This window comes from Haliotis rubra, unplaced genomic scaffold (assembly GCF_003918875.1).
Source record: "Haliotis rubra isolate DU_JTF1 unplaced genomic scaffold, ASM391887v1 Scf10, whole genome shotgun sequence".
NCBI lineage: Eukaryota > Metazoa > Mollusca > Gastropoda > Lepetellida > Haliotidae > Haliotis > Haliotis rubra.
In genome coordinates this window covers 3,085,247-3,110,930 of record NW_025764892.1, presented here as the reverse complement: position 1 = coordinate 3,110,930, position 25,684 = coordinate 3,085,247, and the positions used below count along the sequence as shown (strand labels likewise).

Sequence of the window (25,684 nt, the reverse complement as noted above, 5' to 3'; positions counted from 1 at the left end):
TACAGGTATTCCCTACATCACTTTTCTGTCACAAAATCACCGATTTATATAAAAGCGCGTCATTCATGCATGCACCGTGAAATCTACGTCTGACGCCTGACTGACTTGATAAATTTGCACATTGTGCAACAGTGTGGACGTAGCTCAGTCGGTTAGCTGTCGAGCTAACAATCCGAAGGTCGCGGGTTTGTGTCTGACGGGTTCTCACAAACTGGTTGCTTGTCTTAATGACACGTGACCTACGGCAGAGATCGTCCTCACGAGAAGTTGTGGTGCTGTATTCTAAAGGTGATATAACGGGATCGTGTGGTCTGGCTCGCTGACTTGGTTGACACATGTCATCGTATCCTAATTGCGTAGATCGATGCTCATGCTGTTGAACACTGGATTGTCCGACCCAGACTCGATTATTTACAGACCACCGGCATATAGCTGGAATATTGCTGAGTTCGGCGTAAAACTAAACTTACTCACTTAATTAATAAATTGTGTTAAGCACATCCCTTTGACTGGGCATTTCCAGTTATTTTCCACTATTGTCCTGGTAGATCTATATGTATAGTTGTCACCGAAAGTTGTGGTACGCTAATAGTACGAATATACTCATACTTGTATTTCTATCATAAGTAAGTAAAATATACATACACGGTTATCTCTGTAACCACTGAACAGCATTGATCGATTTACGGGAATGTTGCGCTCGAAAGGATCTCATTAATATTCAGTAGGACACACCTCCAAACGCGATGGGGTGTTCTATTTATCTATTTACACTTGTTATTATCTTGTCATTTTTTAGCAAAATGTTCATGTGCGTAAGCAGTTGATCTCATACCACATTGTGAAGGAAACAGTCAACAGTAATCAAAATATGACATTAACTAAGACTTTTCCGATAATTTGCCGTGTGACCCCAATCCGACAAAGGGCAAGGACGTTCTTCTTGTCCAGCATGGCAGCCGACGACAGCAAGTCAACTTTCCCCCACTTCGCAACTGACGCCATTCACGTCGGCCAGGAGCCGGAACAATGGAAGTCCATGGCTGTAATTCCTCCGATATCCAACGCCACCACGTACAAGCAATTTGGACCCAACGAGCACGCGGTGAGTGTAAGAATTCATAGAGAAACTAAATAGAGGCACTCCTGTCAACTCCGCTTGCTTCATCTGGTTCAAATGTTTCATCATCTCGCGGATTGAGCAGATGGATAAATTAACATTACCACCTGTTACACGTCATGAACAAAGTGCCATAATTTTTGTATAAATCACTTGAGGATATTTTGTCTTGGTGCCGATTGTGATTTATGTTACTTTGCTTTGCGGGACCTACTTTTTTCATACTCCTGCATTGGTCGTTGTAGATCAATCATGTTAGAGAGAGACCATACTAGTCTATATTAACAATACGCGTAAGCCAAGGTTTAGTCGTATCGATTGCGTTTGATCTATTCATACCAAATATGGTGCATGTACCTATATTAGGTCGTTTCATGATTGATGAATATTCTTAAAGACATTGATTTTTACATCAGCTGTTAAGATGTGGTCAATGTGAGCTTATTTTAAGGGGAATGACTTTGCATTTTAGCCTTAGGCAAAGGATCCAAATAATTGTCACACTGAAATATCGATAGGCCTGTTTGACCTATATAGAGATAATTGACTGCTGACATCATGTACAAATATGTTTCACACACTTAACACAATTACCAAGAATGAACTCATAGTTTCTTTTTAGAAGTTAAAAAAAACCTGGCATAGATTTGGGACAGCAATAAAACATCTAAATGTGTATTACTTGGATTTGGGTTTTTTCTGATGTCTAAAGAAAACAGTTTTGTTTTTGTTCACTTATATTTTCATTAACACCAAAATAAAAATATGTCATTATTATAATTACATTTTAAACAGTTTTAGACAGTCGCCATTTATGAGAACATATCCTTTCAATATAGATAGTCAGTATCTCATTTCCACATGGCATACCTAACCTTATATGATATGACACATGGGAATGGGATAAAGTACTTGATAATTGGTTTTGACAGATGTACCAGAGAAATTTTCAGAATATCATTTGCATGTGATATGAATGTCCCTGTCAATACCAATTAAACAAGCTGTCCACCAGATGTATTTGGAAACCCTTTTTCTCCATTTAAACGAGGCCAGGCCAGATGCATTTCCATTTTGTTGATTTCATTATGACGTATATTTCAAAACATAAAAATATAAAGTTCTTTTCAGCTCATTTATGTGAATATTCCCGTTTCGTACGTGTTTTCATTTGTGTTTTATATCGTTTACCGTGTACTGTATTATATTACGCTATTTGTTTCTGTTATTTACTTAACACTTGATTGTATACTTAGTGAAAGACCACATGGGTACAAGGTGTGAAGCCCATTTCTGATGGCGTAAAAGCTTAACTCACTCACTCAAAGATAACTGATCTTATTCCCCACCATAGTGACTATTTGAATACATGCTCATGATGTCAATCACCTGATTGTGACGTTCAGGCTATTTAGGCCAAATTAAAAAAAATGTTATGGTTCCGATTACACCTCTTCAAAATTGAGGGTAGGTTGGTAGGTTTTTATATTTTTTTACAGTTTGTTTAGTAGTATGAACTATCACACATTTATCAATATGTAATTGTTTATTCAGTCAAGCTTGCGGCCATCATGTCGACTTTCACAGAATGACTGATGTCCGTCGGTGCTGGGGAAAAACAATAGTATCTGAAAACTTACTTTATTCATACCGCTTAAAAAAGATAGGGTCGGCACCAGAATTCAAGGGTCGGTCGGGTAATCAGAACCACAACATTTTTTTTTTAGGACTTACATGCCGTCATCACACATTTTGCCATTTGGCGTGTGGTCAATAGACATTACCAAAAACATTCTCTATAGTTTTGGGTTTAATTAGTTAGATCAGGTATCAATACTATAGTCCGTTTTGCTCAAAAGCGGACCGATGAATTGAAATCTAATTCGAAAACTAATAAACATAAAATACTCAATGAAACGCTGATCATAATCAAAACATCATACCCACTCTGTGAGGTTTTTGCAGAATTTTTGTCCTAAAATTAAAAAAGTTGTTTAACAATCTATCATTAAAATATTGACACAGTTCACTATTTGTTACGAGGGAGGGGTGCAGAGAAAGGGACAGCCAGGTGTTCGAGAACGGATGGAGACGGCACAGCACAGGTTAATGAATAAATAACTTTGTCTGTGAACGTGCTTCTCGATTATGATCAGCGTTTCATTGAGTATGTTATGTTTATTAGTTTTCGAGTTAGATTGCAATTCATCGGTCCGCTTTTGAGCCAAACGGACTGTATGCTGTTGTCACAGTTTCTTTCTGCTTTTGAGCTTGTTTTGAGGAAAACAGTTATGTTCTTTTTACATTTTTTTACTTTCTTGCTTTAATAGTAACCCATAGATGTTGTGATTTTTCTCTTTGAGTGCAGTCAAATGTTTGATTACGTTTCTTTTCCCTACAAGATTAATCTACATTATAACCAGAAACATTCTTTTCACAGGGATTTGAATATTCTCGAAGTGGCAACCCAACAAGAAATTGTCTGGAGAAGTGTATAGCTGCTGTGGAGGGAGGAAAACATGGTACGGTGTTGTATTACATATTACATACAGTTTATATGGTATTATACCACATGTGGTACAGGTTTATGTTGTAAATGTTGTGGTGTTATGCTAAGATTTGTATGGTATTATGCTGCAATTGGTATGGAATTACGCTATGGTATTATCATGATTATGCAGTTGGTATGGTCTTATCCTACAGCCAGAATGATATGCCACAGTTGGTGTGGTATTATGCCACCGTTGGTATGGTATTATATACTACAGCCAGCATGATAGCATGCCACAGTTGGTATGGTATTATACTACAGCCAGCATGATATTATGCCACAGTTGGTATGGTATTATACTACAGCCAGCATGATATTATGCCACAGTTGGTATGGTACTTTAACACAGGTGGTAAAGTATTATATTTATGTTGCAGTTGCTATAGTATAGTTGCTATGGTATGATAAAACATTCAGTTCAGTATTATACTACAGTTATATAAACATTAGCAGTGAGGCCTCAGCAAGGGAAAGTAGTCAAATGAGGAATGTCTTTCTAGATTTGACCTACATGTTGAACTCTTGGCCCATTGCAGTCAGTCAATGATTCTGACTTGCCATTTTATAAGAGGCAAATCACTGTCTATAAAGAGCCTTGCAATAGATCAGTGGTCTTGAAAATGACCTCACCTTGTCCACTGCTTTGAAATCACTTTAACAGCACAGTTTATCATGTTTTTAGTGTGATTATTGCAAAATGTACTGAAAAGAAGTAGTTTTGAATCCTGACCAAGAAGTATAAACTATTATGCCAAATATTCGTGTTCTATGTCTTTGTTCAGTACATGTGGCAGCACAAACAAGTATTTATTGCGATCGTCTAGTGACATCTGTGTCTTGACCATGTTGCCAGCTGTAATTTATATGTCATGTATACAAAATCAGTGACGTTGTAAAAACACAACATAAGGCACACCCATCTATTATCAGTCCATGAGAAAACAGCAGCCTGTTAGTGTCCGCAACAATTTATCTAGTTTTGGGTAATCATAATAATCCAGTAATGCTAATATATTAAGCCAAGAACGTCATCTCTTTACTTTGCTTTAAGACTCCAGTGGAATTCACTCATCGACATCTTATATCAGTAATATGGCTGAGTCTTCTGACAACAGACAAAAAATACACATTAAACAATGCTTTGACGACAACCTTATCAGTCCATGAGAAAACAGCAGCTTTTTAGTAGGCACAACTTATAACCCAGTAATATATTAACACCTAGAATATCATCTATCTCTTTGCTTTAAGACTTAATTGGAATTCACTCATTGACATCATACAGCTGAAATGTTGCTGTGAAACCACAAACAGAAAATACATTCAATACCATTTTTGCTTTAATAATGACCATATAAAATCAATCATTCTGTGTTGAATGAACCCGTGAAGATCCGGGTTAGACTGAACCTTCAGTAACCCATGCTTGTCGTAAGAGGCGACTAACGGGATCGGGTGGTCAGGCTCGCTCCCAATTGCGCAGATCGATGCTCATGCTGTTGATGACTGGATTGTCTGGTCCAGACTCAATTATTTACAGACCGCCGCCATATAGCTGGAATATTGCTGAGTGCGGCGTAAATCTAAACTTACTCACTCACTGTGTTGAATTATGTGTAGAATGCTTTAAATGACTGAAAAACTAGGGTTATAACGCAGCAGTATAAAACTGTACACACTGATCAGCCAGGTGCCCTGTGTTACTCTGTGTACATGTGTATTCAAGCATATCCTGAAAGGCCTTTGTACAGTATGACGCACAATGACATGAATATTGTAAGACTGTAGTATTTGCCTCCATTTAGTGGTGACTCTTGTAAGAGTCAAAGAGTTTCAGGATATTTTTATGTATTTTGTCAATCTTTGAGATATTTCTATCATATGAATTTTGAAAACTTTATTACATGTTGGGTACAGCAGTCGTGTAGGAGATAAAATGGCTTTTCTTTTATATTTAGATGGTCAAATTTTAGATTAAATATATTTTTAGTTGAGAACCAAGCACTTTGGCACAAGGTTACAAACATCCAATAAACTGACTTGTCTTAAAACCTGATTTTGAGAGCTACATGAATACCAGGGTCAGGTATGAGTAGTGTTTGCTTTTGTACAACCTTGACCCATTTAGTATTAATGCACTACCTGATTGTGTAGGGTATATATATTTCTATGTACATACATGTAGTGAATGAGAAGTCTGTGTCAGGACATGATTGAAAATACTTCTGATGTGGGCGACATGCCAACCTTTTACAAAGCATTAGGATGAATTTCTTAAACTGAAATGTTGATGCCAGAGGTAATCAGTGAAGTGATGCATGAACATACAGAATTATTCATGTCTTTATCTAATTTAAACATGTGAAAAACTAATGTATGATTACACATTGCCTGAGGGTGTGGGTTCGAATTACGGATGGGGCTCAACCCAACAAAAGTACTATAATTTGTACTTTGCTAAGAAAGTGTAATCCCAAATGTAACATATGTTAAATACAAATGTAGTTTCAACCAAAATCTTTTTACAGTTGCATCCCAATGTTGTATAGATTATACTAGATATGGGGCTATATAAAGTACATTTCTTGTTTCTGGTGATTGTTTTCATATAAGGAGAATGGAAATGCTAGACTTTGTTTAGTACTGGACCAGTTATTAAATCATTTGTCAGTACATCACATTAGAAAGTACATCCACAAGGATGGAGGTTCTTCCCACGTTTCACCCGTAAGATGCTCATAAATATGCCCCTCAGGAATGTCAGTGAGCAGATCTCATTTGTCACAAGGAAAAGGTCACTTTTTTCATACATGACCATGGCTTAATCTTGAGTACTTGATTTAACTTGCTCCATCTGCATGTTAACATGAAAACCAACTTGCATCAAACAAAACTAGTTTATTAAACATGTTAAAGTGAGTGAGTTTAGTTTATTCTGTTTTTATTAATGCTCCAGCAATATTGTGGCAGGGGACACCAGAAATGGGCTTCACACATTGTACCCATGTGGGGAATTAAACCCTGGTCTTCGGTGTGACAAACGAATGCTTTAACCACTAGTCTACCCCTCCGCCCAAAACATGTTAAAAAACATATAGTTAATTTAGGCCCAAGTCTTCAACAAAATTCTTTCATATCAGTTACTCTTTACTTGTTTATTTTTTATTTGTTATCACTTATAATTATTATCGGGGGCGGTGGGGTAGCCTAGTGGTTAAAGCGTTCGCTCGTCACGCCGAAGGCCCGGGTTCGATTCCCCACATGGGTACAATTTGTGAAGCCCATTTCTGGTGTCCCCCCGCCGTGATATTGCTGGAATATTGCTTAAAAACGGCGTAAAACCATACTCAGTCAGTCAGTATAATTATTATCAATTTGATACATGCCAAATGTTCATTATGATGTCACTATATTTTCTGTTGCTACAGGCTTCTGTTTTTCGTCTGGACTGGCAGCCACCAGCACCATCACCAGCCTCTTCGCCGCTGGGGACCATATCATCAGCATGGATGATCTTTATGGGGGTAAATAACTCATGTTTCTTCCCACATGGTGCTGTGTAAATAACTTTACAAACTAAATACTAGTGTCATAACTAGTGGTGGTCCGATTAATTGAAATAATCGAAGATTGGTCGTAGTGACTAAACGACCAAGCAATCGATCACAATTTCTCATAATCGAACACAAACAATTCTGGAACACTTGTTTTCATTAACAATATTTTTCACATGGTTGGTTTTGTCTGTTACATTTCGTAAGCACTACAAGCTCGTTTCAAGTCATGATTGAATTTATCTTAAAGATTCCAAGAAATTTGTGTTCCTAACATACTAGTCATCCTTTAAAGATGTGAAATTTTGCCAAAAAACCCTAAGAGAACTACTTGTTTTTTTCCTTATTTTTATGTGCATTAACAAATTTCATAAATGACGCTAACCAATTTTTTCGAAGATTGATTGGTAGTAATGAACCAATCATCAATTATGAGATTTTAACCAATTCCCAACACTAGTCATAACACTTACAAGGAATTGGATTGACTGACATGCAGACTCATCAGTTAGTTTTCAAACACATAACAACATGTCTAATGTTATTTATTACAGTGCCTTAAATGATGAAAATGTTGAAAAAATAACATATTTACAAACATGATCAAGAGTAGCTTTCTTAAAATGTACGTTAAATGTTTATCTATAATCTATATATTTGCTGTAGATACATAAAATGTTTTACATGTTTTTATGTTTTAATGAAACCAATTTTTCATCTCATTCAATTGTATAGAATACAGGGAGACTGTTGATTTTTATCAAATAAATGAAGACATTGTTAGGGCTGGGACGATACACTATGTCACGATACGATACATATCGCAATATTTTACCTGCGATACGATACGTATCACGATACATACACCTTAAAAGATTGACACAGTATCAAGATTTAAAATGCATTATTTCAAGGTACATGTATTCGTGTTTAACAATAACACTATTGTAATAAACATACAAGTAAACCCATCATACTTGCGTATTTGTCTCTAAATACGTGACCCGTGAAGATCCGGGGTAGAATAGGTCTTCAGCAACTCATGTGCTTGCCATAAAAGGCGACTATGCTTGTCGTAAGAGGCGACCAACGGGATCGGGTGGTCAGTTTCGCTGACTTGGTTGACACATGTCATCGGTTCCCAATTGCGCAGATCGATGCTCCTGCTGTTGATCACTGGATTGTCTGGTCCAGACTCGATTATTTAGAGACCGCCGCCATATAGCTGGGATATTGCTGAGTGCTGCGTAAAACTAAACTCACTCTAAATACGTACTGTAACATGTTTAAGATAATACTGTTTTGAAAAAAAGTTCTGTATCATTTTGTATCGATGCACCAGTCCACGATATGATAGCTGTATCAAACTTAAATATATCTCGATGCATCGATGCATCGGTGATTCGTCCCAGCCCTAGACATTGTTCATGTTTGAGATGAGTTTTGGACATATTCATGCACATTTTCTGCTAGATGTTGTGATACAGTGGTGAGTAGTTATGTATCTCTGTTGATGTCATCTGTTTCAGGAACTAACCGTTACTTCAGGAAGTGTGCCGGCAAGCTTGGGATTGAGACCTCTTTTGTTGACTGTACCAATATCGACAGTGTCCAGAAAGCAATCACGCCCAAAACCAAGGTTTGTTTGACCAAAATATTTACAGGTGTCCCAGTTGTCTTTGTGGCTGACCGTTGTACAGAGTTACATACCTTAGTCATGTTATTTGTCCCAGTTATGGTTTGAATACCTAAGTCGTCTTGCTCTTGAACCTTTTATGTCAACACTGTACTATGTTTGTGGGTTTCCAATGTCTGTAGCGTTGAATTTTCCTTCCTGTTTCCAGGTCAAGCACAAATTTGCCATGATGATTGTGAACCGAGCGTTATTGTATCTTTAGTCTTCCAGTCATTATAGAGATAACATAAAACAAAAACCTTTAAAACAATAGATTTCTACTAGTCCTTATATCTGATGTACTGGGAAGTTTGGCCAGGACTATAGGACTAGTGCCAATTTCTACCGTTGAGGATCTGTCATATATTACAGGAGAGGATGTGCCAATGGCCTTGATGTACTGAAAATAATTACAGCACATAATTTGGGTGACCCTGCCATCTCCTTGTATGTTACAACCCTTCCCCAAATATGTGTAATATCCTTTACCACCTTGCCTTGTCAGACCAACCTATATTTTTCTCTCTGTATTCCCTCTCTCTCTCTCTCTCTCTCTCTCTCTCTCTCTCTTCCCCCCCCCCCTTCCTAATAAATGACCTATATGGTTCCTGGTTTGTCATACCCCAGCCCATGATTACACCAGTGTTCAAAATCTATGAACCAATGAAGATCCGTGTTAGAATTGGTATTCTGCAACTAATGGTATTGGATAGTCAGGCTTGCTGACTTCGTTGACACCGGTCATCCAATCCCATTTATGTAGATCGATACTCATGCTGTTGATCACTGGATTGTCTGGTCCAAACTCGATTATTTACAGACCGCTGCCATATAGCTGGAATATTGCTGAGAGCTTCATTAAACACCAAACAGAATCTATGACCTGTATTGCTTTCCTCATACATTAAGCTGATGCCATGCTATAACTGCTGTAATGCCTAAGCACACCAACCACTGCAGTTATAACTCTTTCAGATGATATGGCTGGAGACGCCTACAAACCCCACCATGAAGCTAGTGGACATTGCAGCTGTAGTCAAGGTAGCGAAGGCTGCTGAGGGCAAGATAATTGTTGTCGTTGACAATACATTCATGTCTTCCTACTTCCAGGTAAGTTTTTCTCAAGATTCATAATATACTACTCAGAATTTGTTAGGGGTCACCACTTTAGAAGGTAATGCTTCAAATTGTGTGCATCTGTTGACATGGCCAAATTCAATCTTAGTGTTGTATTCATCTATGTACACATTCAGAATGTCATCAATATAATGCACACGAGTCATCATGGCACACCATAATGCTTGGAGATCGGCTCTTCAGGTTCTGCTGTCATGATTGACTCCCATCTTACATAGCAGTAATGTTGGCTCAATGGAATCCTTAACTCCTTTTGTCTAAGCTATGCCAAACTCCTACACAGCAATCAATCTGTCAGGTCTAGACAGTAGGGCTGCGCAATATAACCGGTTTACCGGTATTAACCGGTTCAGACATGAAAACGATACGTATTGCGACACGCTGATAGAAAACCGGTATTTTTACATTTATTCGGAAAACTTCGTAACACTTGGAAACCTTGATGATTGTGGCAATTGTGGTGGGAATGATCGTGGTGAAAATTACATTTAAATATTATCTATATTCTTATTTTGTCATGATTAAAAGTTTTTATTAAAGCTTAATGAAGCATAGTGATTTTGTTGTGTTTTTGTTTTATAAATGAAGCATTAACTTGATCATTAGTAGTTTATTGTTAAAAAACCCATCTTGCAGTATATATGCATTACATATCACAATAAAAGCTTTCACATCGCAATATATCTTAATATGAAAATTCTCTGCAATACCCACCCCTACTAGACAGTTTCTTGTTTCATCGGTGGAACCCAGTCCTGATCCTACACAGCCATACAGAGGTATTAAGCACTAAAGCAACCTTCACACAGCAGACTTAAGTTTGACAACACATGTTGTTGGAATTTAAAAAGTTGTCTAACTCACATTTTCACACGTCAAATACATTTGTCAAACTTTCGTGTCATTTGAGCGATGAAATTTTGTAGATCGACTTGACCAGATGACCAAAACATCATGTGACAATTTCATTGACTGTGATTGGTTGTTTCTGAACAACACGAGTTTGACAACACTTCACACATCAAACTCGAGTGAGAATAGAGACCGATCCTATTTCTCGACAATGGTTTGACAACTCTGAAATTGGTGTTGGTGGCGAGTTGTTGGAATGTTCACACTCTCAAACTCAAGTTTGACAACATGTGTTGTCAAACATGTGTTGTCAAACTTTAGTTTGCCGTGTGAAGGCCACCTAAGTAGAAACATTAATGCCACTGGCACGTCAGAAGTTTTTACGTCTTATGGCAATCAAGAGAAACGTGTTCTCACTGTGTGTCAGAACACTGTCAACAAGCTGCACGGCTGTTGCTAAGTAGCTAAGTAGCCATCCAATACCCTGCTGATCACCCTGACACCGAAGACTTGTACAGTGGGATGTATTGAACCAGTTTTTCTGACATGCCGTTGTAGCAACTTAAATCTTCGGTTGTCAAGCAATGCCTTTAATGCTGAGGTTGCATATATGTATTGAGTTGTTGCAGTCCTCAAAGCAATTGGTGCTTAGTCCTCTGATGTGCATACAAACACAGGTTTTCAATCATGTCATTCACAACATGCCTGTGACTACATACCTCTGTCAGTTTGTCGTGAAACTGAGGTCCTATAGCATGACCTAATCATTATGCACCAGGATTGGATGGTCAGACTTTCTGACTTGGTTGACACATGTCATCGTATCCCAATTGCGTAGATCACTGTTGATCACTGGATTGTCTGGTCCAGACTCGATTATTTACAGACCACCAGCATATAGCTGGAATATTGCTGAGTGTGGCATTAAACAACAAACAAACAAACACTGCAAACCATGTCAAGCTGTCACGTGGACCATAGAGGGTAGAACACAGGGCTGCTCACCCATCTGTATTCACATGTGTGGAGTCGTTAGGGTGCCAGAAGGATTAGAAAACACTGCATTACAAGAATGGTTTTACATTGCTTTTAGCAATATTCCAGCAATATCACAGCTGGGGATACCAGAAATGGGCTTCAAACGTAGTACCCATGTGGGGAATCGAACCCAGGCCTTCGGTGTGACGAGCAAGTGCTTTAACCATTAGGGTACCCCACCGCACCCCCCATGAATGTTAGGATGAGAGGAAATATTTAAAAAAACAACTAAACATGACACTCACTCACTAATGTTCGTTTTAGGTGATTACTGGAAAACCGGTTCTCCCGGATTATTGTCCCCCACCGCAACGCAGAACGGGGGACTATGTATTCAGCGGCGTCCCAATTCTTGTTAACGCGATATATCATGAACTGTTGTACCCAACGTCTTCAAATTTGGTGATAGCCTACATTGTGGGATTACCCAGACACCAGTCAATTTGGGTGACCTTGGCCTTATTTTCAAGGTCACCACAACACTTTGACCACTTTTAAAACTGATGTAAACGCGATATCTCATTAAAACATTGCACCCAATGTCTTCAATTATGTCGACAGCCTATATTGGGTGATGATGCAGACACGAGTCATTTTAGGCATCTTGTATGTGACCAAAAAATAAACAGTAGTAAATATGTTAGAAATATTCCATTCTTCAGCGGCGGGGACATTGCCATATCAGTGGCAAACACTTGTGTTTCTTGGTGTGTCAACACCATGCCTGTGCCCATGCCCTGTGCCCCAGCGAAGTGTGGAATGTCATAGACCTGCGTCACTACAAGCTTTCCTCCCAACTGAAGCTGATACAGCTGCACTGCTGTTCAAAGAAGCATTAAACCCCATTCACGAATGAACGAATGAACGAGGCAGCTGAACAGTACTTTCCTTTACTGTAATGAAGTTGTAATTTATGCTTGTCTTTCCAGAGGCCCCTGGAGCTAGGGGCAGACATGTCCATGCATTCCCTCTCCAAGTACATGAATGGTAGGTGCACCAGGGTAACCAATGTCAACATTGTTATTCAATATTGATTGATTAACATCATGGAATGTCTTTGAGATGAAATACTAAAGTATCATAGATAGAAGATTTGTTATGAATGCATTGTCTTGGAACATGGAGTATATCATCATGCACAGTCATTAATGTGGACAGCATTTTTATAAGTACATACAAGCCAATGAATAAATTGCTGGTATGTGTCAGACTCAATTTATTATGTAATAGATAGAGATTATTACACGAGTAAGTGTGTCGAATAACGAGTCAGACGAAACGAGTCTGAATTTTTTTATGCAATACATCAGAGCTCCAGATAAGATTTAGCTCATGTGGGTACTGTACCCACTGTATTATTTTGGAGTGGGTATTATGAATGTTGAGTGGGTATTTCATTTTCCGTTACCCACTGCTTTCAAATATGTGCGTATTTCAATCATTTTACTCATCTAAGTATTATGTCATTGAGTAAATTTACTAAGCAGGTATGTTCTGCCTTATGTTATACCTAATCAAAACCAACTTAAATATAATGGAAATGATTTCATAAAAAATCACTCATCCTAAACTGACAGTACAACACTTGTCCTATACTAACAGTACAGCTTGATAGCAATGGATGTATTTTTCATTACGCAAGCGATTTTTATAAATATATTCCGTACGCATTTGTTTTAAACTTTTGCGTAGCTAACATTTTTTAATGCGTAATTGGTACGCAACAATTATTTTTCAATGCGTAATTGGAAATTTTCTCTGCGTATTTTACCCGGATACGCAGCTTATCTGGGCCCCTGAATACATAATTTTGCACGAGTTTTGTATAAGTCGTATGACACACTTGCTCGATGGTAATAATTTCTTTATTATCCATTTCATTCATGTACTTTTGTGCAGTAAAACATGATAAGCAAGCATGACGGCACTTTTCATTGACGTCATTGTTTAATGACGTCACAGACGACGAACTACAGAAACAATGGTTGCTAGGCAAGGTTGCTAGGTAGTGTGATATGTGCACATGTGCACATCTGATATATATGACACTAGTTATGTTTCACCACATGGGTAATAACCATTTTTATTAATTTTATTGTTCCCAGTGGAAACAAGTCTATGAATAAATTGTTGATATGTAGTAGACTCCATTCTTTGGGAATAATGAATAGTATTTTGTATGAGATATAAGAATAAACTCGTATCATGAATAAATCATGATGTGATAAATATGCAAATGACCCTCAATGTCTTTTATGACCCAAAGATGGATGCTGTGTATCATCAACAATTTATTGTCTGACATTTCCTGGCCTGTGAAGATCTGGGTTAGAACTGGTCTTCAGTAACCCATGCTTGTTGTAAGAGGCGACAAACGTGATTGGGTGGTCAAGCTCGCTGACTGGGTTGATACATGTCATGGTATCCCAATTGCGTAGATCGATGCTCATGCTGTTGATCACTGAATTGTCGGGTCCAGACTCGATTATTTACAGACTGCCGTTCTATAGCTGCAATAAAGCAGAGTTCGTCGTTAAGCAACTACGAACCAACCAACCAACCAACCAACCAATATTTACTATGGTTGGATATTGGTATGCTGATATATGACTGAAAAACCAGGCTACAATTATAGCACTCTTTGCTCAATACCAGTGTATGAAATAAGGCCCAACTGACCGCCCGAGACGGGCTAGATTTCTGCCGGACAGTCTAATTTTACAGCTAGCCAGCCCGATGGACGGGTGAAAATTTTTTTTAGATAAGTGTCCACTGGCACTGTGTATTTAGTATTTAAGAAGGACTGGTTAGATCTCTTCTGAGCTGGTGAGTTTTTGAAGTTACCAGCCCAGATGACTGGTTGGGTTTTTGGCTTATTTCATACACTGTCAATACAGGTGGTTCACTAATATATTCATAGGTAGTTTCTTAAGTTACTTCATTGAGTGAGAATATATATGTCAGGTAAATCATATTTAGGAAATATAAGCTACATATTATGCTAGCTATAGGATAACATAAAACAATTTTTATTTCTGCCATGTGATATTTATGATACAGAAACACACATGGCTAACAGTCTGCGTGTATTATACATTAGTGTTCCCAAGAGTAGGGACTGACTCTGTTGTCAGGTTCTGTAGAGTCTCTGCGTAGGGAGCAGTTCAATCTGTGTCTGCCTCATTATGGTACTTGTTGTTACCCTGCCTGGGCTCAGGTTTAAGGGCAGTGGGGTAGCCTAGTGGTTGGAGCGTTCACTTGTCATGCCGAAGACCCAGGTTCAATTCCCCATGAGTACAATTTGTGAAGCCCATTTTTGGTGTCCCCCGCTATGATTTTGCTGGAATATTGCTAAAAGCGGCCTCAAACTAAACTCACTCACTCACTCACTCAGCTTTAAGAGGATAACACAAGGACGCGTCATCTATGAGTCACTGTAATGCATGTCATTACACACGTACAGAAATCCCATTACTACCACCTGACTGTAAACGTCAAGGATGCAAGGTGTGTTGACAAACAAGGTTTCCGTGTCTGCAGTTTTCGAGATATTCATTATCTGTCGACAGGTCACTCTGATGTTATCATGGGTGCTGCTGTTGTCAACGATGAGGAACTGGCAAAAGAGATGAGGTTCTTACAGAATGGTGAGTGTACAGTGAGCAGCTGCTGAAGGCATTTTTCTCCTGTGTTTACATCCTGCCTGATCCTGTCACGAATGTAAAAAAGAATTTGAAAATATATTTCTGTTTTCATTTTACGTTTGAAACAAAAATAAAAATTGAAGGCTTAGTGTTATTTATTTTTTTACCTTTAAGTTTTGAGATTGAAAAATGCCTAATGGTCCCAATGATATATATTGTATAATAAAAGTTGTTAAGATCTCCCCTACCCAGTCACTGTAACTGAAGTATAATGCTCTTAAAGAGTACAGAGCTGAATAGCCATCATGATCTTGTCATGTATCTCCTCATCCAGCCATTGGTTCGGTGCCCTCCCCGTTTGACTGCTACTTGGTGAACCGAGGTCTGAAGACCCTACACGTCCGCATGAAGGAACACATGAAGAATGGTTTGGCAGTAGCCAAGTTCCTCGAAGCCAGTCCCAGAGTGGTTAAAGTTAACCATCCAGGTGAGACGTCTGCCATCCCTCAAGGGAGTATTTACAATTCAATGAAGCTTCCTTGTAAATATTATCCTGCAATACTTATGTTCCTGTCTATGTAAGTGAGTGAGAGTGATTCCCAGGTACCTTATTGTCCTTTTCTTGTAGTGGGTCAACTGCAGTATTCGGATTTCCGCCTTGTTGTTCCCATAAGATTTAGTTATATATTGTAGAAAAGGGATTCCCAAGTGACTTATTGTCAGTTAGATAGAATTGAAATGGGTATTTCTCAGTATCTTCCTGTCATATTCTTGCAGTTATATATTGCAGAAATGGGGATTTTTCTGTATCTTGTTTCACTCACTCACTCCAAACCCAACTCACTCACTCACTCACTCACTCTGTATGTGTGGAGTGTAGTGTATTGGTATAATGCAGTGTATGGTGCTGTTCCAGGTCTGCCATCACATCCCCAGTATGAGCTGGGCAAGCGACAGATGAAGGGGTATAGCGGTATGGTCACTTTCTTCATCAAGGGGGAACTGGAACAGTCAAGGACGTTTCTTCAAAATCTCAAAGTTAGTGAGGATTTAGATTTAATGATGTCTATGTTTGCTTTATTTAAGAAAAAACGTTATTGTTATAACAGTGTTTTACGAGAAACTGCTTTCATGTCAAAAACTTTGAACTTTTGTGTGTACAACTTTTCTGCTAGTTTTCTTTAGCTATTGATATCAGCAACTTGAAAATGTTCAACAACAAGAAAATTCCAAACAGCGCTTTTTATTTCTTTCATTGACTGTTATTATTGTAGGAATAAGAATTTATATTATTATTGTAGGAATAAGAATTTATATTATTATTGTAGGAATAAGAATTTATATTATTATTGTAGGAATAAGAATGTATATTATTGTAGGAATAAGAATTTATATTAAGCATGTTAAGCATTAGATGTGATCTACGAAAGTGTGATCTTTTTGTTTACAGGTCTTTACACTGGCAGAGAGTCTTGGAGGGTTTGAAAGTCTATGTGAATTACCGTAAGTGTTCTCTTAGAATCCCTCCGGTATTCAGAAGTTAACAAAATCCTATGAACTGAATATTACCAACTGTTTATGACTGTCATCAGAATGTAACATTCCACAGGAAACAATTGTTTTCATGAAACATGTTACACATGCTTAAAAATATTGAATCTATCATATAATAGGTCTATAACATATTCACTGGCATTGGCACAAGCAGGTGCCAAAAATAGTGCTAACTTAGAGTTGAAAAGTACCCACAATGTTATGAGAAACTTCAGTTACGAATAAAGAATGTCATTGCACTTGTGTGTGTGTGCGTGCGTGCATGTGTGCGTGTGTGTTATATTGGATTCGATTTATTGGATTATTCTAGTGGTTAAAGTGTTTGCTCATGATGCTAAAGACCCCGGTTTGATTGCACACATGGGTGCAATGTGTGAAAGCCATTTCTGGTGTCCCCCTGCCGTGATTTTGCTGGAATATTGCTAGAAGCACCGCATTTCACTAGGTAGAGTTATGTCCCTTTTGCTTGCCAGAAGCCTGTGATTGTGGGATTGAATCTCGGATTCACCCTAAATATGGTTTACAATACTTGTCTGTTTCACAATAGTCATAAACGTCAAACACCTGTAACCCGTGAAGATCCGGGTTAGAATTGATCATGCGCAAGCAATTACGTAAATCGATGCTCATGCTGTTGATCACTGGATTGTCTGGTCCAGAGTCGATTATTTACAGACTGGCGCTATATAGCTTGAATATTGCTGAGTGCAGTGTAAAACTAAACTCATTCACTCATTCACTCAAACACCTGTATTATTTTGGGCTTTAATCTGAAGCTAACCTTACACTACTCCTAAATACTATTCAAACTGGCATGAAACGATATTCACTCGTTCTCTATAGTATCTCAACAGTACTCACAGAAAAAAGCAAAATTCTTTTATTCTAATTTGTTGTAGGGATATATGCATTTGTGACACAAAATGTCTGAATGTCAGTATTAATGTTCCAGATCTCTTCAAACACATGCTTCTGTTCCGCCTGAACAGCGTGTTGAGCTGGGTATCTCGGACAGCCTGATCCGACTCTCTGTTGGTATAGAGGACTTGGAGGATATCATAGCTGATCTTGACCAGGCTCTGAAGATTGCAGTGAGTAAAACTTGTTGGTTGGTCGACAGAATATAGAACATCAAGACTGGTGGTGGGGTAGCCTAGTGGTTATAGCAATCGCTCATCTTGCTGAAAACCCGGGTTCAATTCCCCACATGGGTACAATGTGTGAAGCCCATTTCTGGTGTCCCCTGCTGTGATATTGCTGGAATATTGCTAAAAACAGTGTAAAACTAAACTAATTCTTCCTGTCATCAGAAGAGTCAAGAATTGTTTCATGCTTGTTTCAGAATGCCACTAAATTTGAAAGTATGGAGTGGAAATCTTTTAGCTAATTGAAATATCATCAGCTGGATGTCATGTAGTTGTTAAACGGGTCACTGATTTTAAACATTTCTAAGAGAGTCAATCTTTGTGTTTGACAGCTCATGACAATGATTGACTTGATTGATAGTTGTCTCGGTATTAATAAGTAGCAAATGTGTGACAACGTGAGCTTCACTTGGGTTTGGGGCGGTGGGTAGCCTAGTGGTGAAAGCATTCATTCATCATGCCGAAGACTGGTTTGATTTGCCATATGGGTACAATGTGTGAAGCCCATGTGTGGTGTCACCTACCCTGATATTGCTGGAATATTGCTAACAGCGGGCGTAAAACTACGCTCACTCATTTGGGGTTTTCAGAGTATTGGTTAACAAGACTGAAATATGTCTCCTGAATGGTTTGTTCAGCTTGTCACAGTACAGGTGCATATACTCTGTTTGTGGTTACCCGTGGAGGTACTTGTTAGAATTGGTCTTCAGTAACCCATGCTTGTCGTAAGAGGCGACTAACGGGATCAGGTGGTCAGGCTCGCTGACTTGGTTGACACAGGTCATTGGTTCCCAATTGCGCAGACGATGCTCATGCTGTTGATCACTGGATTGTCTGGTCCAGACTCAGTTATTTACAGACCCCCACCATATAGCTGGAACATTGCTGATTGCGACATAAAACTAAACTCACTCACTCACTCCATCTCACTGATTGAACCACTAAATTTCATTGTTCGTCTTTGTTCGCAGGTTCCTTGAACAGAAGCATGGAGAGATTGGGATGACTGTTACACATTAAGTTTTCACATAATTGCAATAGTCCTCAGATTTCATTTTCATGTTAAACCAGTTAATTTCATTATAGAAATAATTTTAAGATGAAAAGCAACTTGTACAGGTCTATAGGAAATTACAAGATATGATTATCTGTGATCCTTGTAGTGAATGAGTGAATATTGCTTAAAGCTGTATCAGCGATTTTGCAGCTATTGGTGGGGAGTGATCCTTATATGATTTACAACGAAATATTTACATATCAAAGCTATCACTTAGATTTCTGTTTATTTTCAATACTTAGTCTGATGGTACGGTGATGGTAATCGAGATGAATGCAGTAATTGTAAGGCTTGTGGTTATTTGATCAGGAACAACTTTAATCAACCCCATGAAACATTCCAATTCCAGGGCAGAATACTTAACACTTTCTTTTAATCAGCTTGCTACCCATTCTTTATATTAGGTAGGTTTTTTTGTTACCCGGTAATTTTGTTCTATTTGTTTGTTAATTGTATTGTTTATATTCCAATTTAGGAACCTTTACAATCTGTTGAAAGTCTTCGTAGCACTGATGTTTGATGTTTGATGTTGGAAGCTTATAATCCATCAAAATCTCCACAGACAATCTTTGTTTATCTTATTTTTAGTTGATAAAATAAATATCTGCCCATTATAATATATACCGATGGCGCTGTAAGTATTTTGTTTGCAGCTTTTCTATACTTTTATTGGATTATTAAAATTTGATGGTTTGAATCTCTTTAAGACTCCCGGTATCAGCTGACTCATCAGGAAATGTTGTGATGATCTTGTGTTACCTGTGTAAGGTACACATATATTTTGTTATTGGTATGTTATCACTGTTATCTTGTTATCAAACCAGTAATGCAGAAATATATTGTATGGGGATGGGGATGTATGGCATGAATGTGGTTGTACTATGTACAACATGTTGTTTATCCCAGGAATATATCGTAATAAAGCCTTTCAACTCTTGTTTTCACATCCAATTTAATGTTTTCAAATGTGTTGCTCATTTTATTAGCAGCCAGTATACCTGTGTTATGTAGTTACTTTGGTGTGCTCTGTTAGGGTCGCAAGGAAAAATGGTAATAATGATAAATTGATTCAACGATTTTTTGTATATATATCAGCTGTATTTGTAACCTATGTTATATTTGGGATTACTACTTTCTTAGTAAAGTACAGATTCTAGTACTTTTGTTGGGTTAAGTCCCATCCGGGATTCGAACACACATCCTCAGAGCCAGGCACCTAATCGCCAGCAGACAAAGCTGAGTGGGTTAGGCGGCTGACTCTGTGTGCTGGCGATTAGGTGCCTGGCTCTGAGGATGTGTGTTCGAATCCCGGATGGGACTTAACCCAACAAAAGTACTAGAATCTGTACTTTACTAAGAAAGTGTAATCCCAAATATAACATATGTTACATTTGACCACTTTCTAAATGGCATTATGTTATCCCAGCTGTAATGTGTTGACACCTGTTTCAGTGTTACTTCTTACTCCTTCTTCAGAAGAGAGTTGATATCCAAATACATTGCTCACATGTGCTCATCACGTCCAAATGCCCTTCGGGAGGGTGGGGTATCCTAGTGGTTAAAATTTTCACTGGTCGCGCTGAAGACCCGGTTCGATTCCCCACATGGGTTCAATGTGTAAAGCCCATTTCAGGTGTCTCCGCCTGGATATTGCTGGAATATTGCTAATAACAGAGTAAAACCATACTCACTCACTCACTCCAAATGCCCTTCAAAGACCTAAGACCGCCTCCGTGGTGTAGTGGTTAGAGCGTCCGCCCGGAGAGCGGAGGCCGCGGGTTCGATCCCCGACCGCGTCATACCAAAAAGACGTTACAATATGGTACTTGTTGGTCCCTGCCTGGCGCTCGACATTAATGGGTACAACAAGGACTGGTCGGCTCGGAGTCGGTATAATGTGTCTGAGTGGGGTATTCCTGCTTCACTGCGGCATGGTATCTCAGTGGGCTAGCACTATAAAACCAGCTTAAGTCTGGGCTAGTACAAGCAGGCGCACATACACATGCATGCAGATCGTCATATGAGCGAAATATTCTCAAGCATGATGTAAAACCAAATTTCACCTCACCTCACCTCAAAGACCTAATTATACACTGAATTTAAATATTTATATCACTTAATGTGGACTGTTTTTTACCTGACACTATCTGTTACCTGTGTGTTGCTGCTGGAACACTGGAGGAACGTCAAAGGGTTTCCAAGAACAAAGAACCGAAACTGGAAATATAAAAAAAAAACATCCAAGGAAAAACTGGTTCCAAACTAAATGAACTGTAACTAGAAAATATATCCAATGGATATTACTGTGCTTAAAATTAACGATAAAACATAATACTAATTCTAATGTTTCCAAGCTAACAAACTTGAACTATTTTTGTATAAAGTTTAGTTTATACAGTTTATGACATTAGTGTGTAACAAAAAATACAAATGTAATTTGTGCAAGTTGCGCCAATATTATGTAAGTAAACATACGAAAAGACAGTAGATATTTAATGGTTATTGTAAGTTTTACCTTAGTGAAATGGTTCATTGACATTGCAAAATATAAGGATCATTAAGGTTGCTCATGTTATGGACAGCAGCCCATGCTTGTAAGAGGCGAATAACGGAAGGGATGTACAGGCTCCTGACTTGGTTGACACATGTATCCCAATTGCGTAGAATGATGCTTATGAAGTGAATCACGGATTCCAACTCGATTGTTTACAGACAGCAAAACAGAGAGAATATTGCTGACCGCGACAATAAGATGTCAGACAAAAGCACCAGATATCCAGACTTGCTTAATAATAGTGAGTTTAGTTTTATGCCGCTCTCAGCAATATTCCAGCTTTATGGCGGCGGTCTCTAAATAAAGTCTGGACCAGACAATCCAGTGATCAACAGCATGAGCATTGATCTGCGCAAGTGGGAACCGATGACATGTGTCAACCAAGTCAGCGAGCCTGACCACCCGATCCCGTTAGTCGCCTCTTACGACAAGCATGGGTTACTGAAGATCAATATTCTAACCCGGATCTTCACGGGTTGCATATAAGTAAGTGGATATTGCATGACAGAATAGATCATCATATGGATCGTCGCTTGTGATATCAACCATCGGTTTTAATTGCCCTTTCCTGATTACTTACAGTGACAAACCTTGAGCGCACTGTAGTAGTAACAAAGAAATCGCTGTTTTACCATCAGTTTCGCAAATAGGAAAATGTGAAATATTAAAGCCAGATTTTAATATTCCGGTGATGCCCTTTACCGCCAGTTACGAGAAGCTGGGGTCGCAGGGGTAGCTTTGTGGTTGAAGCGTTCGCTCGTCACGCTGAAGAACCGTTTTCGATTCCCCACGTGGAATGTGTGAAGCCTATTCCAGGTTAAATGGTCATCAAATACCTTATGCCAAGAACACAATCGATTTCAGTTTTTGTATTTCAATTTAAATGTTAATTTATAAAAGTATTTACTCGTAAAACTACACCCGTGAAGATCTGGGTAAGACTTGATCTTCAGCAACCCATGCTTGTCGTAAGAGGCGACTAACGGGATCGGGTCGTCAGACTCGCTGACTTGGTTGACACGTGGCATCTTATCCCAGTTGCGTAGATCGATGATCATGCTGTTGATCACAGGATTGTCTGGTCCAGACGCGATTATTTACAGACCGCCGCCATACAGCTGGAATATTGCTGAGTGCGGAGTAAAACAATCAATAAATCGTTAAACAAACTTCCTCCAGGTGTACATGAGAATTTGTGACAATAACTGACGATTGTTATAACCTGCGACACTACAGATGCGAATGGACCGCCTCCGTGGTGTAGTGGTTAGAGCGTCCGCCCCGAGAGCGGAAGGTCGCGGGTTCGATCCCCAACTGCGTCATACCAAAAGACGTTAACATGGTACTTGTTGGTCCCTGCCTGGCGCTCGACATTAATGGGTACAACAAGGACTGGTTGGCTCGGAGTCAGTATAATGTGTCTGTGTGGGGTATTCATGCTTCACTGCGGCATGGTATCTCAGTGGGCTAGCACTATAAAACCAGCTTCAGTCTGGGCTAGTACAAGCAGCCACACATACACACGCATGCACGTCGTCATATGAGCGAAATATTCTCAAGTACGACGTTAAACCCAATTTCACCTCACCTCACAGATGCGAATGGGATCGACATATCAGGTAGTTGTAGGCAAAGACGTTCCTATGCGTCGCAAACGTAGACGTAGCGCGTGTTATCCAGGCGATGTGCGTCTCTGTTTAATTATGTGCCACAGTGATTTAGGTGTAAAATCGCCCACCTACTCACCGACTCAATGAAGCAATCACACACCAGCCCACTCACCAACTCCGCCATTTATCAACCCACCTATCGGCCATCACATAAGCCTTAAAGCTTCGTTTCGCTTAATATGACCTGAAAAACAGAATGAAAACCTTTCCGAGTATTTCTTCCAAATACACCAGAAGTTTATTTATGTCTTTTTCAAAGTATTACTTTTACTATTTACATTAAGTAAAGAACTATTAAGTCGTCTTACAGTTTTCATGATAGTAAGTGAGTGATTACGGTTTTACGCCGCTTTTAGCAATATCGCGGCGGGGGACACCAGAAATGGGCTTCATTCATTGTACCCATGTGGGGAATCAAACCCGAGACCTCAGCGCGACGAACGGACGCTTTAACCATTAGGCTAACCCACCGCCCCTCATGATATTTTGTGTGAACACTTGTGTGGTTTACATACCTCACTTTTCTGATAAGCTGTTTTTCATGCCTCACTTTGTGAACGATCTGGTATTTATACCTTACCTTGTGAACAAGCTGTTTCTCATATCTCACCCTGTGAACAGGCTTCTTTTCACATCACACTTTGTGGGAAAACTCTTTCATACCTCGTTTTCTGAATAAGCAGGTTTCCCTATTCACTTTGTGAACGAGCTGTTTTGCAAACCTCATTTTCTCAACAAACTGTTTTTCATGTATCGTTTTGTGAACGAGCTCTCTCCTTTTCATGCCTCACTTTGTGAACAAGCTTATGTAATATATCACTTTGTCAACAAATTGTTTTCATATCTCAATTTGTAAACAAGCTGTTTTCATACCTCACTTGGTGAACATGTCCCTTTTTCATATCTCATTTTGTCCCGCGTTATCGACAAAGCTGTAAAACACACGGCACCAGAAGGCACTAATATATTCATCTTCCTTTCCCGTCCAGCCCTATAGGCCTACTATAAATGTAGCAACATATCTATAAAACTCCACTATCTTTCGATCAGCGATTGATCTATTTACAGCAACAACCCGCACCTCCGTCTTAACCCACACAATTCGGATGGACGGACGCACCTGTTACAAACTATCGATACCATTATCAAGCATCTTCTATATCACAACTCCCATAACACGACAACTGTATGTAGTCATGGCGTGTTAAGTCCAACAACTGATACAAGTCGTACAGAACTCCGCAGTGAATATGTTCATTCAAGCAGAGAGAAAGTAGGACAGTGTTTGCCATCACGGAGTACCATGCGTGCCCTTTAACCTCACTGTAATCACTATAGAGGTGTATCAGTAACCGCTGTCTATTTCAGTGGGCCGTCGGCATAGGGAGCTATTAATAGGACCGATGAATTCATTGCTTATAGTTGTATAAGTTTACTGTTAGGCACACAACGCTCAACGCTGACGCTTACAAAGTCACTCTATATGGAAGGATAAATTATATACACTTTAGTGTGTGTGTGTGTCACTCAGAAGAAAAGGTGGAAGAAACCTGGGATGAGTTCCCAATTGCCGGAACCGTAAGTCTGTCGTCTGTATATTGAACTGAATGATACCATAACAAATTAACACTTTGAATTTACCTGAATCACTTTGTTATACAGCTTGGGGTAATTTTTATACGTTCTAGTGGGGATTCCGTAGGTAAACGTGGCCATGTGGTAGTATGGTGGCTTGTGGGTTCGAATCCCAGATAACGATCCTTGCCATGTCGGCACCTCTTTGATGTTCGACGTTTCCGTCAAAGTGGTAAACGTGCGACATCACCACCGCGTTCCTGCGAGAGTCGGGTGACATTCCTTTCTTTCTGTAGCTGGTTGTATGTATGTAGCGATAACCTCACTCAAAACATTGCACAGAGATGTCATGTGCTAATAGTGAACATGTTGTGTCATAGTCTGGCTATTTCCCTCATATCTTGGTAGGCTTGTCGATCGTCTCCAGTTGGCTTGTAGATTTTTTCTCTCAGCAATACACGCACACCGGCTATCTGGCTTGAGTTCTCAGTAGCTAGGTGAATGGTCTTGTCCCGGTCGATAGATCTACACGATGTACAAAGAGAACAGCATTCCTGT

General features: G+C 39.1%; 2 protein-coding genes across 4 annotated transcripts in view; both read left to right on the top strand.

Annotated features, from left to right (window-relative positions):
- Positions 1-825: 825 nt before the first annotated feature.
- LOC124260832 (cystathionine gamma-lyase-like) lies at positions 826-20,264 on the top strand. Its single transcript, XM_046695184.1, has 12 exons — positions 826-1,105; positions 3,561-3,642; positions 7,100-7,195; positions 8,755-8,864; positions 9,876-10,010; positions 12,857-12,914; positions 15,497-15,574; positions 15,906-16,058; positions 16,488-16,609; positions 17,022-17,074; positions 18,078-18,216; positions 19,242-20,264. Exons 1-12 carry the CDS (start codon positions 872-874, stop codon positions 19,248-19,250), a joined length of 1,269 nt encoding a protein of 422 aa, XP_046551140.1. The 5' UTR covers positions 826-871; the 3' UTR covers positions 19,251-20,264.
- A 4,543-nt stretch (positions 20,265-24,807) lies between these two features.
- Positions 24,808-25,684, top strand: part of LOC124260928 (ras-related protein Rab-1A-like) — a 33,202-nt gene continuing 32,325 nt past the window's right edge. For all 3 annotated transcript variants that reach the window (XR_006894249.1, XR_006894241.1, XM_046695282.1), the window contains exon 1: positions 24,808-25,129. Coding sequence is in view for 1 of the 3 variants with exons in the window: in XM_046695282.1 (XP_046551238.1) it covers positions 25,107-25,129 (23 nt within the window). In the remaining 2 variants the exon portion in view is untranslated. The remainder of the gene's footprint in view (positions 25,130-25,684) is intronic.

Excerpts from the sequence above, each read along its gene's own strand:
- LOC124260832 (XM_046695184.1), top strand. The coding sequence starts at position 872 with ATGACATTAACTAAGACTTTTCCGATAATTTGCCGTGTGACCCCAATC. Across the intron at positions 10,011-12,856 it reads TCATGTCTTCCTACTTCCAG|AGGCCCCTGGAGCTAGGGGC; the intron begins GTAAGTTTTTCT and ends TTGTCTTTCCAG. Across the intron at positions 17,075-18,077 it reads GAAAGTCTATGTGAATTACC|ATCTCTTCAAACACATGCTT; the intron begins GTAAGTGTTCTC and ends TTAATGTTCCAG.